A 16,943-nucleotide genomic window follows, 5' to 3' on the forward strand; every position below is an offset into this window, starting at 1 on the left:
TTTGACTTCAGAATAGATAATGTTGACTTATTTAAGAGTTTGATAAACTTAAACGGAGTAAATGTCGAGTTAAGAGATAAAAAAAAACATTTTGATTTGACTTTAGAACGAATAATATTGACTTGTTTGAGAGTTTGATAAACTCGAGCAAATTAGTAAATGTTGGGTTTAGAGATAAAAAGACATTTTGATTTGACTTCAGAATCGATAATGTTGACTTATTTGTGACTTTGAAAAACTCAAACAAAGGAGTAAATGTCGGGTTTAAAGATAAAGAAGACGTTTTGATTTGACTTTAGAACAAATAATGTTGACTTATTTGAGAGTTTGATAAACTCGAGCAAATGAGTAAATGTCAAATTTAGAGATAAACGCTTCGATTTGACTTTAGACTAAAAAACGTTGACTATCACCAAATACATATAAATTTCGAAAAATAAAAACACGAAAAACTAAATAATTACTTAAAAAAAATCAATATATTACATAACTATAAACCAAGTTGCAATTCAAGATATGATCAATAATTTACAATCAACAATTGTTTGTGTAGACCTCAAAAATTGTGGCATAAACAGTGAGTTTCTATATACACAGAAATATGCAATGGCATTGAACACATCATGTATTCTTTATCTAAGATTCTCATTTCATGGATGGAACACTTTAGAAGCTGAGGGTTAAAAACTGTACAAATAATGTCATACCCCCAAAATCTGATCACTAACGATCATGCTGGCTTACACGAAGCCTTCCTTGTCGGACGGTGAGGCTGTAGCAACGAATTCTCGTCACTGATCGCTCGAGTTTGTCGTGCCAGACGTTCGATATTGAATCTGCACAATATCGAGGGGGAAGGGCAGTACCCATTGCTAACGAAGTCGTCGAACCTAATCCGCTTGCCATGTGGGTGGATATATCGGTGAGCTTGAGCAATGGGAGACGTTGGGGTAGTCGGGATTCGGGTTTTCTTCACTTTTCTATCCATCGCCGTTAGGGTCGTCCTCGGATGCAGCTTTCATTGCTTCAGCAGTCATGATAGCAACCACTGCCTTATGAATTGCGAGGTCTGCTCTGATTAGTAATCGTCTGGCCTTTTCTCTCTTGAACTTGGCGACGTTGCGTGCTTCCTGAGCAGCACCAGATACATCACGGAACCTGTACTCGTCGAGGTCGGAACCTTCCAACTGTTCGAGAATTTGCCTTTGTGATCCATCGAACCGATAACGTAGCGGGCTTGACCACTTGGAATAACCATTGTTCCACCTATTTAACCCATCTCTCTTTCCAACCATTCTCTGATTGAAAGAAGATGCCATCATAGGTTCATATGGAGAAGCTCCATATTTTCTGGACTTGGTCTTGTGAAGTTTCGGTAGAACATTCCTCTCGAACCCATCGTTACTCAAAATGCCACCTTCGAGTCGTGGCGAAAATAAGCTCGATGATGTGTGAATCAAAGGAGAATCTTCCAAAAACTCATAGTTATGGCCTATATAGACCATCCTATCATCCCCAAGGGCAGACCCATTCAATCTTCTAACTGAAACAACAAAACAATTCAAATTGTAAAGCCTAAGTCAAGAGAGTTCGTTAGAAGTTCGTTGTAAAATCGCTCGGGATAAACAACGAAAACTAGATGAATCAGGTAAAAGTGGACAGTAGAATTTACCAAAACCATGCAATCCATCCTGATCATAGGTGATGGAATTGCTATGACCAGCCATTGAAAACTTCCTATGCGACCGTTGCTTAGAGCCTTTATTGGAAACTTCCAGGCCTCGGGGTTTCAAACAGAAAGCAAACATGGGCGGTTTCTCGATTGATGCCGGGTCGTGATATCCGTTGCAGGAATTGGTGTTGTTTTTGTTGACTGTAGACTCCCAATCTTTTAGTTGCTGTCGGTAGGTTTCCCAAAGAGGCGGCTGAAAAAAGAAACGATTATTGTAAATAGTTGTTTTCGTGTATTTTTTTATTTATATCGACGCAGCAGCACGAGCAAGGAAGGTGCAGAAAAGGCAGAGAACTCATAATATGCATGAATGTGAAGAGACCTAAAAGCTACCTGAAGATGTCGAAGTAAAGGCATTCCCTTCTGTCGCCTTTTCAGCTGCCAATACTCAAAGATCCCTTTCGTCAAACCCGACACCAGAGTTTCGTTCACTGCCTCTGCAATCTCGTCATCTATGAACTCATCACGTTGCTGAGAGTATGCAGCCTTCTCAAAAGCATCCATCGTTTTCTCGAACACCTCACTCGACACCTCTCCCAAGCTGCTACTAGAGTCAACTTCTGAAGAAGTTTGAACATCCTTGATCCACTGCTCGTCATCACTATCCATGTCATACAAGACACGATTTGGATTCAAAGCCATTTCAACGTCTGTTTCTACCTGCCGGAAGTACTTGGAAGGATTTCGCATAAATGCAGTTTCTGCTACATGTTCATCATTTTCTTCTATCAAGCGAACGCCAGGAATTGGAATATTCTTAACGGACGCTGATCTAATGTTTCGATTGTAACACTCCTCATGCAACTCCTTGAATATCGTCCACTGGCTTCGATCTGGAAACTCCAAGATCCAATCCTTTCCTCCTTTCCACATCATAGCATGTGTATACCGATTCGTAGATCCGGGTTGCAAAAATTGATGAGCCTTGTAAGAATATTTGGTAATTCCTGAAAGTTTCACAGCAAGTTTCCACTCATTATGGTCAAAGACCTCTAATACCACTCTTGCCCCACATTCTCTCCATCCTCTATCACCAGTTGTAATCAACACATTTGCATCACATGATAGCAATTCTAAGTTTCTTTGGGAACCTCTAGCTGCATCCGACCGCTTCTCACTAGCCCTTCTGATTCGCTTGTAAGGAGTTGCTTTAGGATGAGAGTTTCTGTTCTTTGAGCCATAATCTAAACCTCCAAAAGGTAACATGTAAGAAACCTGAGTTCGTGGTTTCTTAGTTCTATTTCCCAAACCGTTCAGAAAATCCTTTCCGTCCGACCATCCATGTGAGGCCAATCCAAATGATGATGAGTTATTCTTATTTCGATGCCATGTGCTTCGTGGTGCAGTGGGGTTAGGGCTGCGAATGATGCCAGAATTCACATTCCATGCTACATCCATAGATAGCTGAGCATTGTGCAACTCCCCATCCACCGGCTGAAATGATGGAATCTCAACACTGAGGTCATTCAAAAATGAATCAGAACCATTATCAGATCTTGCCACATTAGGTAAAGCCATTGCTTTCTCTGATTTGTCATTCCCCGAAGATCGCATCCGCTTCTTTACATCATTTCTAGCCTTGTCCGAATCGTGAGACCCTACACACGTTTCAGCAACAAGACGACTTCTTTTATACCGGGAGGAACCTCCCTCCTCACAGTCAGAGAGACCAGTCCCTAAATCTGACCGAGCACACAAGTTCCGTCTACCTAATGCCTTTGACGAGGTACTAAGATTATTGGCACAGTCATTCATACACACGTTGTCCACAGTTAACCTACCAAAATTTTCTGCACGCTTGCCTGAATCCTGATGTAGCGAACTTAAATGAGCCACACACTGTTCCATAAGCAGCTTGAGATGCAAACTCAGCATAAAGGAAGGTGCAGCAGTAAAAGAAAGAGCAAAAGCAGGAAATTTTTTGTTGGTTTCATTAGAACACAAATTAGAATGACCATTGTTCTCGCCTGCATCTCCTTTGTGGTTGATACCAAGACTACTAATCTTCTGTGTGCCCTGATTAAAGAAGAAACACTGAAGAAGTTACTACGAGATGAAATATCTGGCGTCGAAAATACAGAGGAAGTGAAGGTATATTAGAAACCTTGTAACATGCTTGGACAACAGTATAGTTGATAGCATAACCAAAAATAAAAGAACGTAAAAAAAAAAAAAAACAATGTAGAATAAACAAGTACCTTGATAGAGGAACACTCGCCACAAAATGGAGATGTATGGAACTGACTTGTGCAATTTTGAAACCTTTTGATATTATCGTAGGTGCATTCAGTCAATGGAAGTTGCTTGGTGAGTAAGCAATACTTCTTCAGCCTGCAGTCTAAGTGAAGCCACTTGGAATTTTTTGTTTCTGAAAAGTTATAGAAAGCAAACACAAGCTGCTTTCCGATATCCGGAAGGCACGAGAATTTGAACCTGATAGAGGTCATGGGAACTTGAAAATCAGCATACCTTACCTGTTTGCTGGGTTGCCGAAACATTTTCATGACCAGGAAAATGAATGCCACTGCCTGCATCAAGCAACCTTCAAACAGGAGAAATCTCAACCCAACCACATTGTCTACACAAAACATCTCTAATTGAACCTTTGGCCATGTTAACGTCAATGCACCATGTTGGATGAGCATTGACAAATGGAATAACCAAAATGTTTCTGCACTTGAAGTCATATTCAAGAATGAATATTCTGGGATGGTTAACTCAAACCTCAACTGCCCGACTTCCATCGCTGGAATATCCAATTGTAATAACCCATCATCATCAACACACCATAGCAACCTGAGTGCTTCCGACCTTCTGGGAGAGATATCTGATTCCTCCACATCGTCGATTTCACCAACATTAGAAAAAAATGAAGCAAGAGAATGTGTTCTTCTAGAGGCATAACTTGTCTCATGCTTATGAGACATTTCAGTGCCTATGTTGCGGAACCTTTTCCTAAAATATACAATAGGAAGTTTGCAAGTCTTTGAACAAGTGGTGATTTCCGAAGTAGACTTCTCTAACCCATCCATATCTCCTAATCTTTCTGGCAATCCTGAATGAGGCCTTTCAATTGCCTGGGACCCCGATTTTAAAAATAGGCTGGAGTTTTTCTGCCTCTTTGAACTATGAGAGGGGCATGATTTATTACGTTGAGTAGATCGAGCCAACCAAGAGATGATTGGCTCAGAATCCATAAAGCTACCAGTATTGCATTCATCCTTTGGAGCGTTCGTTTCTTTCCCCTTCCTGGATCTTGATTCCCTTTTCTCATTAGCAGGATTATTTCCCATCACCGACTTCCTACGGTCTTCCCTACCAGGAACTTCACTAGGAAGCAGCAACAGTTTGAACCTTTCATTTTGAAGATCAATCCATTCTTCATCACGATCATCATATTTGACATGATGAAGCTTCCTTTCTTTATCATAGTCATTCACAAGCCCATAGTACCAGATTTGGTCCAAAGGCCAAAAGACTTTGATCCTCCTGTTCAATATCCAAACTGCATCCAAGTCTGCTAATAAAATTTCATAAAAATGGCGTCTTTTCCGTGAGCTTTTCTTTTCTTTTCGTTGCTTCCTAGGCCTCAGTACTCTTCCGGCCGAATCAACTGATGCAGATTCCAAATCTGCTAGAGGCTTAAGACCATGGCTAACAAACCCATTCGCTGGTGGCAAAGAACCCATCACGTTTGAAGAAAACCCAGTACAAGTTGGATCAAATCTTGATGATAACATTCTAGCAGCATTCTCCTCAAGGTTCTCTTCATCATCTTCCAGGCAGCCATCACGTCGCTTAGTAGAATGTGATATAGATGCCTCACCCTCTTTTGAATTACGTTTTCTCCCAGATGCAGAAATCTTTCTTCTCCCAAAATTCTTTTGTGATTTTTTGAATGACAGACTGACAGGTTTTACAACCGAATGTTCAATATGTTCACCTTCCTCCTTCAAATGCAAAGTGGAACTCGATTGATTTTCTCTAACTAATGGATCAGCATGTCCATCTCCTCTCTTCGGATGCTGAGTTGAGCTCAACTCACTTTGCTCTTTCTCCTTTAAACTTTTAAACCCTGGCTTTCTATTAGTCTTACAGCACTCCACCAGATCACTTGGATCTTTGGCACTAGATTTAGCAATCTGATCAACAATAGCAGCTTTACCATCCAATTGCCCAGATGGTTTCAAAATCTGACCACCAAGAATTTTTTTCCTCCTAACAAATCCACCTCTCTTACGCTTTGGAATTTGCATAACATCATCATTCAAAATAAGTGAAACTTTGTTACACTCACTACTGCTATTTAACTTCTCCTTTGAGTCTGACTTCAAGGCCTTTTTTGAATCATGCCCACTTGAACCTAGTTCATCATCATAAACTTCATGCAAACTCTTCCTGCTCCTACTATAAATACTACTGAAATTACTGAGGGACACTTTTTTCCTATTTCTCCTCTCGTTCCTCTGCTCATCACCATTCTCCGCCCGGACCTTTCTCTTTAAGCTCTCATTCTGAACCTCTTTAGACACTTTTGATTCGTATAAACTCTTGAGATCCAAAGATCTCGATTTCTTTGGTGTATCAGTACCATGTGAGTATTCTAAACTATTTTCCATCGACTTCCCCAAACGAAAACTCCCAATCCAGAAACCCCCAATTTTCATGTTCCATCATTGTACATGCATATAAACATTTCTCAGATCTGTGTCACCGAAACCACGCCAAAAAAATTGACAAAACGAAAATCATCGTCAAACGTACTCGCAAAGCGATCACATCCAATTATCCATGCATTCATAGTAATCTCCGATGGATTCGGATAAACCAAAACTTATGAACAAATTTAAAAGACAATGAAAAATCGCATACCTACCTCGATTGATTGAACCGCGAAAAAAAAAATCCCTTGGTCTACGAACCGTGCTGATCATAAACCCGACAGGTAAATTAGGGCTTGAATCCGGGCCATCTCATTCGAAACCCTAATAGATTCCACAATTTCCCCAATCAATTTTGGCAATTTTTGAATTTTTGCCCTAATTTTTTTAATTTTAACCGTGAAAAACGGACGGACCTAGGGTTTCTTTTTGATTTCCCGAAGAAGGGTTAGACATCGAAAATTAATAAAAATGAAATAGAAAATAAAGGTAATAAATATGAAGAAAATATATATAATATATATTGAAAATGTGAAGCGTTCTGGATCCGCCATGTGTCGTGATATGGACCGTTGGATTAGAATGTTATGGCCGCAATCTCGTTATCCTGCTTCCGTGCCTTCAATGATTTAATGCAGCTCGCAATTCCGCCGGTCATCATGGAGAATATCAACGGCCAAGATACATCCTCCAAACTTGGACGGCCAAGATTCAAATTCATTTGTGAGTTCAAAGAAGGCACGACTTCAGTGAAGTTTTCGTTTAACCCATTTTCAAAAGTTTTCCGTTTAACGTAAAAAAAACAACAAATAAGCTATTTCCTCTAAGGGAAACTAGTTTGCCCTTGATTTTCAAAATTATTTCGAAAATACCACGAAGATTTTAGCTCAGAGGCGCCGGAAATTCCAATCGCTAAATGTAGTACTCGCGTTGAGCTTTTGAAACGTGGACAAGTTTTATTCGGTCGCACTTCGAGAGAGCGCGTGTTTCGTACGCGCTGTAGGCGGTTGTGGTGATAGTTTTTAACTTCATAAATAACAGTACAAAGTGACAAACGGTGAATTTGCCATAATTAATTAATTGTTGAATAAATTATTTTTCGTGCACTTTTTTATCTTTAAATTTTTATTTTAATATTTATATATTTTGTTAATTTGATATATATAACCGTTGAATTACGCTCGCTTTAACTAAAATTCTAGTTAAAATTAACGGGTGGGGTCCGAGAGAAATAGTAAGAAATTGGTGAATTCTCGAGTAGGTAAACAAAACAGATATAAACGTCTATTAAAGCTTAATTTTAATTGTATTAAACTTTAATTAATATACAAATTAAATATTGCAATTTAAGTCTAATTTAATGGATACCATGATATTACCTACCGTGTTGAACTAAAAAAAAAGTAAGTCAAATATTGATGTATACTACGAGATAATTGAATTATAACTATAAACGTCCATTTTGTCCACAAGGTCGGGTCCCTAATTGGATATGAATCCTCGAGGATTATATTATTAAATTATAATAAAGTTATATATATATATATATATATATATATATATTTCAAAGGATTCATTTAACATTTTAATTTAATTTCTAATAAATTCATAATATATTTTGAAATTCACTAATTATATATAAAATTTTAGTTTCGAGTATTAGATTTAAAATTAATTTTTTTAATTAGTCAAAATTCTATCACACTTTTTTTTTTTTTTTTTTGTGGTAGTTTTAGGATATAAAATACAAAATTTAAATTAAAAAAAAAAAACAAAAAAACAAAAAAAAGTGACAAACTCCGAACCAACAATGCGCGCCATTTTCTTTAACCCGCGGCGCATCTAATCCAACCCCACATTCTCCCGGCATTCGTCTCCGTTCCTACGTAGCCGTTGAAAAAATTTCCACCGCTGCGTTCACATCCCGCCGGTAAAGTCCAGTCAACTGCACTCCAGCTGCGCCTGATGAGGCTCTCGTTTGTTTGGTTAGCAAGAGATTCGTATGCTGATGGCTGGAATCGGGAATCGTGCCTGTTCGGTCGGAACAGTTTGACGTCGTATCGATTTCGTGTGAATCTCAACTGCGAAGATCCAGGATCTATTTATTGGAGAAGAAGAAACAGTGGACAATAATGGAGGTATGTTCAGTGTAATCTTTGGCTCAGTCACGATACGTTTGATTGCCTACTAGAGGAAGCAATTACTTGAAGTATTATTTTCCAAATCCCCTCTAAAATCGAAGGATCATATGGCTATCTAAAAATTTGATATTCGGCAGTTGTGTCTCTTTGTGAGTTTGGGAGCGATAGTTTGCGATCGCTAGGTGGATGACCCTTCTACTCGGTTAAACCAGCAGGAAAAGTTGGTTTAGTCTGGTTTGTATTCAGTGACAAGACTGTGGTCATGTTTATGTTATGGAGCTCGGCTGCAGGAGTGGGGAATTAGTAAAAGCTTACTTGAAGGTATTTAGTTCAAACTCTGCAATTCAGATATGTCGTGCCTAGTAATTCGATTATTCATTGATCCAACATGCGGGGCTTATCAAGGATTGAATTTATCACAACTTATTGGTTCGAATATTAGAGTCGTGAAATGATTACTTGGATCGTAGATGGAGTATAGAACTGGTCCTAATCTGTATTGAAGTGTGTTAACTGTGAAGTGTGCTGGACTTATTATAGATCTTTATACCTTGAAGAAAACCTTGAGGACATGCAATGGCTCTTCCTTATTTAATCTCTTTCTATCATGTTGTATGTGAAAGATTATGCAATTGCTTGGCATGTATGACAAAACATTCAGAGAGTTAAATTGTTGGTGGAACACAGGGCTTTGGTTCATGTCTATTCCAAGGAAATGCAGGAGTTGACAGCATTTCCACGGTGAATATGATTACTTGGTACAATTTTGCATTTGTTGACCTCCATTTTTCATTTCCATCTCCAGGAATGATGTTCATTCAAGCACCGCTGTTGATGACCATTGGTAATGAGCAATTTAATGGTGGTTAAAAAGAAGTCAATGTCATGGGAGATGTTAGGACTCACGACTTTCCACAATGGTATTGTCCCCTTTGAACATAAGTTCTCTTGGCTTTGCTTTTAGTTTCTCCAAAAAGGCCTCATATCAATGAAAATGTATTCCTTACTTATAAGCCCATGATCAACTCCTTGATTAGCCGATGTGGTACTCCTCTCCCAGCAATCTTTTGATAGGAGAGAGGGATAGGAGAGAGGTGAGGACAAAACTTGTATTCCTTCCACTTTAGATTGGATTTGATACCGATAAACTCAATATGCTGTTCAGATGACGAAGAACTTGGAAGCTCATTAGAGCGGTTGCTGAACATTATGCATTCCCTGCCAATGAATGGATTTTGTTTGTGGACATGATTAAAGACTTACAAATTGCATATCAGCTCGCTTCACTTGAAATAAAGCAGGTATACTTTTGTCCTCTTTTCGTCAATCTCATAATGAATATCGATATATAATTGTAAGCTATAAATCGAGGGATGTCTGTGATTTATTGTGAGATCCCACATTGGTCGGGGAGGAGAACGAAACACCCTTTATAAGGGTGTGGAAACCTCTCACTAGCAGACACGTTTTAAAAACCTTGAGTGGTAACCCGAAAGGAAAAGTCCAAAGAGGACAATATATGTTAGCGGTGGACTTGGGCCGTTACATTTATACTCCCCCTAGTTATAAAATTTTGCATAGAACAGACCTATGTTAGAAATCACAACTCTCCACAATAGTATGGTATTGTCCACTTTGAACATAAGCTCTCGTAGTTTTGTTTTGGGCTTCTCCAAAAAGCCTCATACCAATGAATATGTATTCCTAGCTTATAAACCCAGGATCATTTCCTTGCTGGAATTTTAGTTTTTAATTTTATTATATACGTTTGTCTTAGTTGAAGAATTCTTTTCTCGTTCAAAGATGAATCGGTATCAATTTGAATGAAACCAGATGCTTTGGTAGAGACATCAGTCAGCCATTCTTGAACATGGTTGCTGAGCAGAGGTGAAGCACTGAAGCTGTTTGAAATTTATGGGTTCAATTAGCTGCAATCTCAGTCGCTTGGTGAGGAGAACTGTCCTTCCGTTTTACTCTGGTAAATATTCTACATACTACAACACCATTCTACTAGTTTTTTTATGTTCTAGAAATGAAAAGAGTCTATGCTCAAGAGATACAACTCTACTTGGGAGAGAAAATAAGACAACATTATATAGGAAAGATAAAATCATCTCAAATCAAAACAAAATCTTAGAAATGAAAAAGTTGTAGAACACTTTGGAAGATAACACCAAGAAGAAGCTTTTAATCTAGCATACTTAGAAACTCCAAACCAATGGAAGAGCTTGGTTTCAAACATTGCTGAAACTAGATCTATTTGTGAGTTAATTTCTATTTTCGAGTGTTCAAGTCAGATTATCTACAATTGAACTAATCTTAGAGGACAACCGTCTTATCCTTATCTTTCATTTTTTTTTCATATTAAATATTGAAAAATAATAAGAATTAGAGGTATTAAGCTTTTTATCATCCTGGCGTCGAGCTATTTAGTTTAACCACCAAGTTCGGGATGGATTGGTGTGGTTCCTCTATGCCTAGGACACTAGAATATCGAATAGAAAGGCATGAGAGAAAAGCATATTGGCTAATGATTGTGAGGCCCAAATTCTTGAACTAATCTTGGACAACCGTCTTATCTTACTATTACATTTGGTTAACGTGAAAAGATATAACATATTAAGTTCTAGGTAAATGACCTTCATGAATTGAACTTATTACCTCTCATTTTTTCGTAGCGATAAGACAACTAGATCAACTCATAATAGCTGCTTAGGAACTAAAAAACCCACTTGGAACCACCAGTAGACCAAAAAATTGATTTATTATTTTCCCCAATTTTTTTCATTAAATTAAAAGGATTAGTTTATGCATAGAAATACCTTTATTTAGATTGATTTGATGTTGCACATACATATTTTTGAGAACTTTTGGTAATATATTTTTTTTGCTGTACAAAATTAATTAATCTTACTGTACTAATAATATTCAAAACACCTATGTTTCTTGGTCTCAAAATTGAACCATTGGATTCATACCTGAAATTAGTCCAATTTATTTAAATGTTTCATTTGTGATGTCTCGTATTGGTTGGGAGGAGAACATAGTACCATTTATAAGGGTGTGAAAACCTTCACCTAGCAGACGCGTTTTAAAATCTTGAGGGGAAGCTCGAAAGGAAAATCCCAAAAAAGACAATATCTACTAGCGGTGGATCTGGGCCGTTACAAATGGTATCAGAGCTAGACACCGGACGATGTGTCAGCATTCTCGTTGTTCCTCGAAAGGGGGTAGACACAGGCGGTGTGCCAGTAAGGACGCTGGGCCCCGAATGGGGGTGGATTGTGATGTCCCACATTAGTTGGGAGGAGAACAAAACATCATTTACAAGGGGCTAGAAACTTTCTCCTAGCGTTTTAAAGCGTTGAGGGAAAGCCAAAGAGGATAACTCCTAGTGGGTTGTTACATCATTTGAATTATATTATTATTATTTTTTTAAAGTTTTGTTAAAGTTTTGTATTGCAGGTTAACGTTTCTTTAATTTTCAATTCCATATACGTACGCATATTTTTCCGCTGCGTCATGCATTTTGTGCCATTGTCCTTCGTCCCTCTTCGATTTATCTAGATGTGATCCGAGTGAGTTCAAGTGCTTGAATGACATATCTACCGAAGCAAATACGATTGCCTCGATAAGATATTCTTTTCATTCTTCTCTGTAGTGTTTACGAAATTTGGTTCTTTTCCGGGTTATAGTTCAAACCAATATAGACACCAATTTTAAATTTTAGGGACTATTTAGAAATCAAATTCAAACTTTCAAGTAATTAAGATGTAACTTTTAAATGTCAATAACTATATATAAACATAATTTAAATCTCAAAAATAAAAAATGTGAGTCTTTTAAATTTTGGGACTAAATAAAATATAAATTCAAAATTCAATCATACATTTAAGTTTTTTTTTTTAAATAAATGATACAAACAAAAGCTAATTCATTACAAATACATTGATAAAGATATGATTAAAAAAAACAAATCAAACACCATAAAGTTTTAAGATAAAATATTTAATTGGAAGTTAATAATTTAAATATAAATTATCTTAAAATTTATTAAATGAAAAATAATTTATAATCGAGAATTTCCTCTTATTTCCATCCAATTTCATAAAAAGTTTTACGAAAACATAAATTTAATTACATTCCTAAAATATTAAAAAAAAAATCGTCAACAACCTACGAATAAAAAACGTAAAATCTGACCATAGAAAAAGAAAAAAAAAAAAATTCTATATTTTTAAGAAAACGACGACGTATTGATGATCAAGAAACTTCGACATGTCGATACACACGGGCACCGCCTTCGGCAGTTTCAAGAAAAATCAGGATTTTGTAAAATAATAATAATAATAATAAAAATAAAATAAATAAATAAAATAAGAATAAAAATTTACCCTAACTGCAAATTGAACAAAATTTAGGCCCTTATTTCGAAAATGCACCCATATAAAATCTCCTCTTTCATCTTCCTCTCCCATTACGTTATCGTCTCCTCCGTTTTGCCCTACACCAATCCAATCCCCTCTTTGTTTAACGTAAAATCCACCGGTTTTATCTTCCATTTTTATCACAGAACCGAGCAAATCTTCAATTCTCCTTTCTCTAGTAGTTTTGTTTGTTATCTTTCATCTTTATCTTGTGCAGAGTCTGAAACCCTAATTTTCTGTTCGCCTACCTTTAAATCTGTCGCAAATCTTTGATCTATCAATCCAGAAGTTTGCATCGGTTTTGTTTTTGTTGTTGCCGAGGTTTTTTTTTGGCGATTTATTGTTTTATATTTGTCTGTAAATCTTCGTCGGACCTAATTGAGCGTTGTATGATTCAATTTTGCTGCTCGGAGATTTGGTTTCGCCAATAAAGTTCTTGTTGAATTGTTTTAGTTCGTGGAAGTTTAGAAATCCGTCCTCCGTTTTTACGATTTCATTGTTTTTGTGTCGCTTTGGTTGATCTGTTTGTTTGAAAATGGTCGGAGGAAGCAGGAGGGACGAGGGTTCTTTGGTTATCAACAACACTAATGTTTTTGCAGCCCTCGAAACTCTCAGGAAGAAGAAGAAGTCTGACAAGGAACGCAAGAATAAAGGGTCGTCTAAGTCCCAGTCGGCTCAGGCTAAGGAACCTGAACCTCAGGTTTTTTGGGCACCAGCTCCATTGACTTCCAAATCATGGGCTGATGTTGATGATGAAGATGATGACGATTATTATGCCACGACTGCTCCTCCTCAGGCTGTGTGGGGCTCTTCGGATGCTCATGGGAGCAAGGAGAAGCTGGGCAATGTAGAGGTGGAGAATTATTTAATTCTTGCGTACCCTTCTGATAAATGCTGAAGAGCTTGTCTGAATTTTATTAGCTTATTTGCATCCATGTTATTCCTTCGTTTGTTGCTAGTTTAGACGACTAATTTGCAGCTCCTCTGAGTGTCTATGCATGTTGAATTTGATTGAGTTGGTTTGCTGACCGTAATTTTATTCTAGTGTCATAATATGTCTTGGAGATAATGCTGTGAAGAGTATGGGATAATAGGATTGCTTTATATAGTGATTGTCATTATTTTATAGCAATGTTTTTGTTCGTTGAACCTTGAAAGTTGTTTACATATTAGTATATACGGAGGACAGGCAAAGCATACGATCTTGTTGAATAAAATGTGTGAGAAATGTGCTTGTAGGAATGCCCATAATTTTTTTTATTGCTGTGGCAATCCGTCTAACTACGACTATGTTGGGTTGCAGGAGAGTGAGAGTGATGATGACATCCTGGATGAAGTTGATTATGATCTTGAAGATGAGCATGATCACGATCACGATCACGAGAATGAGCATGAACCAGAGGTACCTGTGCATCCTGAACCAGCTGTGAAGAACGCTCCTGAAGCCTCTGTGGCACCAAAGGAGGCTGAGAGGCAACTTTCCAAGAAGGAAAGGAAGAAGAAAGAGCTTGCTGAACTTGATGCCCTTCTGGCTGATTTTGGAGTAAGCCAGAAAGACAGCAACGGTCAAGATGAGTCACGTGGTAATATGTTTTTTGGTTGTTTCAAACGTTATGCTGTATTGTTTTTTCTTCCTTCCTATTTGTCTTTCTATGTTTATCGATCTAATAGTTCATAGCCCTACTCGACTAGCTCGACTAGCTCTTGTGAAAGTTTTGTTTCAAATGGCAACAAGAATGAGCAGATATGGGTATGGAACCCTACAAATATCTCAACCAAGTTGTGGTGTTGTTAACACCTTGTTTGTCTACCATTGACAGCTAGCTGCTGAATATGTACCGATTGCGAATTCGTACCAATGTGTTAGATGGTTGTGACTGTCCTGCTTTGGTCTTCTTCAGTCTTGTTATAATTATTCAACCATTCTACCTCTTACAATGGATTAAGAAGGTTGCAAGACCATGTCTGAAAAGTTTTTGTTTTTTGTTTTATCTGGCATTTTTTAGATGTACAAGAAAAGAGAGAAGGAGAAATCAATGGAGATGGGGAAAAAAAGGAAAATGCCCCTTCAGAGTCCAAAAGTGCTAAGAAGAAGAAGAAGAAGGAAAAGAAGGAGGTTAAAGACCAGGATCAGCGAAACAATTCCGATGTTAACACCGGACCAGACGAACCTGCTGGCAATGGTAATGCAGAGGAAGACGCTTCGGCAGTCGATGTTAAGGAGCGGCTTAAGAAGGTAACATCCGCGAAGAAGAAGAAATCTAGCAAAGAGATGGACTCTTCTTCCAAAGCTGCTGCTCTTGAGGCTGCAGCAAGGAGTGCAAGACTTGCAGCCGCCAAAAAGAAAGATAAGAACCATTACAACCAACAGCCTGTGCGGTAAAAAAGTGCTATTGTTTTTTTTCCTTGCGTCTATAACTGGACATATCTTTCTCATTGTTTGTACAAGCAATGCAGAATAATCTCTCTGGGCTCTCAAATCTTGTTTTGTGGACAGTGGCATTAGTTGTATTAAAATGGATTCCGGGAATTTCACTCTTTTCTTTTTCCTTTCTAGATCCCTTGTGTCTGATCATATGTCTTTTCTTGTCAATTTCACTATGTAGGTTCAGCTTGTAGTTGTATTATGAGTCTTATCTCCCGCTCGTTTAGATTCTAGAACTCCGTTTTCTGAAATTGATTGCTTGAATTTGTTCAAGGTTCTGGGTATGCTATGATCTTGTTCTTAAGGTGCCTAGTCAGGAATTATCCAACATAGGAAGGTGGTGGGAGGTTATAAATCATGTTGTTTTTTTAGTAAGTCAGCTACTTTATAATGTTCATCAAGTGTTTGTATTGTTCAGCATAATGAACTGTTTTTAGGTAACAATGCATCAACCGAGAGGACAGCTAGAGGCTCAAAATCATGGGCTGCTGCCTGTCTTGTTTTTAAATGCCACACCAATGGTACGAAAACTATGCCTTGCAGGATATAAATAAATAGTTTCTAAATTTTGGCATTGCTTCTCATGTGAATAAGGTTAGTGCTATATTAGGTTGCAGAAAATTACATAGCGTCTCCGTCGAGGTCGTAATTCAACTCTTATTGTGTATTTGTCGTAGGTACAATTGTCATGCATTGTTTTTTCTCGATTTCAAAAGTTCAAATCTTCTTTTTATGTTATGAATTATTGGATAAGATGCGCTAACGATTTGTTATCGTTGGCTCAACTTGTTGGTTGTTGTGTTTATGTGGTAGATGTCTTGAATCGTTACATGAATCCTTTATGTTTGTTTACCATGAATGTCGTATAACAAAGATAGTACTTATGTTGTGGAATATAGTATGCTTGAGAGTTGGGACGGACAAAGATCGAGCAATAAATTGATGTTTCGTGCTTTTTATGTGAACTTTTAAAATTTTTTTTTTAATCATGTTTAGTAGAATACTTTTTATCGTGGTTGGTGTCACTATGAACTTTGCTTGGATACGGAGTCTAAGTATTTTTTTTTTACTTCAATAGCACGGGGTAAGTAATAGTGAGAATCAATCTTTTAGTCGATATATTCCTTTACTTAGCGGAGTTAGACCAGTAAATAAATGTTAAAATTATTTCCCAAAATAAAGAATGGAAATGTTTAAAAGTAGTGGAAGGTTAATTGGACTTGGTTTATTGGTAGGATATAATGGTGGATTGGATGTATTATACTCAATTAATTATTATTGATATTTTATTGAATCAATGTAATTAATTACTTGATTTTGACCATTAATTTTGAATTATGTGCTAAATTATAAACTTAGCTTGGGCCGTGGTTTGTATTCAATATATCATTCAAATTTAGAAAATTATATATTTAATAGTTGATTGAATTTTAAATTTTATCTAATATAAACATTCCCTCTTTTGCACATGTATATTTAATCGAATTTAAAATTATTTTTTATAATGTAATAAATACATACATACATGTTTAAAGATTTATTAAATATTTAAAAATT

The 16,943-nt window shown here is 37.2% G+C and overlaps 2 protein-coding genes and 1 long non-coding RNA gene across 5 annotated transcripts; 2 read left to right on the forward strand and 1 right to left on the reverse strand.

Moving 5' to 3' along the window:
- Positions 1-460: 460 nt before the first annotated feature.
- LOC111788080 (uncharacterized) lies at positions 461-6,868 on the reverse strand. 3 transcript variants are annotated; one of them, XM_023668248.2, is made up of 5 exons: positions 6,609-6,868; positions 3,931-6,437; positions 2,066-3,748; positions 1,673-1,925; positions 461-1,543 (listed from the first exon to the last, which is right to left on the reverse strand). In XM_023668248.2, exons 2-5 carry the CDS (start codon positions 6,397-6,399, stop codon positions 981-983), a joined length of 4,968 nt encoding a protein of 1,655 aa, XP_023524016.2. In that variant the 5' UTR covers positions 6,400-6,437; positions 6,609-6,868; the 3' UTR covers positions 461-980. The 3 variants fall into 3 exon arrangements, with proteins under 3 accessions (XP_023524016.2, XP_023524017.2, XP_023524015.2); XM_023668249.2 differs by having other exon boundaries at positions 6,605-6,868; XM_023668247.2 differs by having other exon boundaries at positions 3,931-6,868.
- A 1,339-nt stretch (positions 6,869-8,207) lies between these two features.
- LOC147793370 (uncharacterized) lies at positions 8,208-11,978 on the forward strand. Its single transcript, XR_015419995.1, has 5 exons — positions 8,208-8,531; positions 8,672-8,855; positions 9,340-9,454; positions 9,700-9,835; positions 10,368-11,978. It is a non-coding gene; the product is annotated as an uncharacterized LOC147793370 (long non-coding RNA).
- Positions 11,979-12,974: 996 nt separating this feature from the next.
- LOC111788239 (uncharacterized) lies at positions 12,975-15,500 on the forward strand. Its single transcript, XM_023668530.2, has 3 exons — positions 12,975-13,814; positions 14,265-14,544; positions 14,968-15,500. The coding sequence occupies exons 1-3, from the start codon at positions 13,497-13,499 to the stop codon at positions 15,342-15,344; spliced, it is 975 nt and encodes a 324-aa protein (XP_023524298.2). The 5' UTR covers positions 12,975-13,496; the 3' UTR covers positions 15,345-15,500.
- Positions 15,501-16,943: the final 1,443 nt, after the last annotated feature.

This window comes from Cucurbita pepo, chromosome 2, assembly GCF_057944985.1.
Source record: "Cucurbita pepo subsp. pepo isolate OVF chromosome 2, ASM5794498v1, whole genome shotgun sequence".
Classification (NCBI taxonomy): Eukaryota; Viridiplantae; Streptophyta; class Magnoliopsida; order Cucurbitales; family Cucurbitaceae; genus Cucurbita; species Cucurbita pepo.

Coding starts and splice junctions, on each gene's coding strand:
- LOC111788080 (XM_023668248.2), bottom strand. CDS start 6,399: ATGAAAATTGGGGGTTTCTGGATTGGGAGTTTTCGTTTGGGGAAGTCG. Junction 3,749..3,930: donor GCGAGTGTTCCTCTATCAAG/GTACTTGTTTAT, acceptor TTCTTTAATCAG/GGCACACAGAAGATTAGTAG. Junction 1,544..1,672: donor GGATGGATTGCATGGTTTTG/GTAAATTCTACT, acceptor TTGTTGTTTCAG/TTAGAAGATTGAATGGGTCT.
- LOC111788239 (XM_023668530.2), top strand. CDS start 13,497: ATGGTCGGAGGAAGCAGGAGGGACGAGGGTTCTTTGGTTATCAACAAC. Junction 13,815..14,264: donor AGAAGCTGGGCAATGTAGAG/GTGGAGAATTAT, acceptor GTTGGGTTGCAG/GAGAGTGAGAGTGATGATGA. Junction 14,545..14,967: donor CGGTCAAGATGAGTCACGTG/GTAATATGTTTT, acceptor GGCATTTTTTAG/ATGTACAAGAAAAGAGAGAA.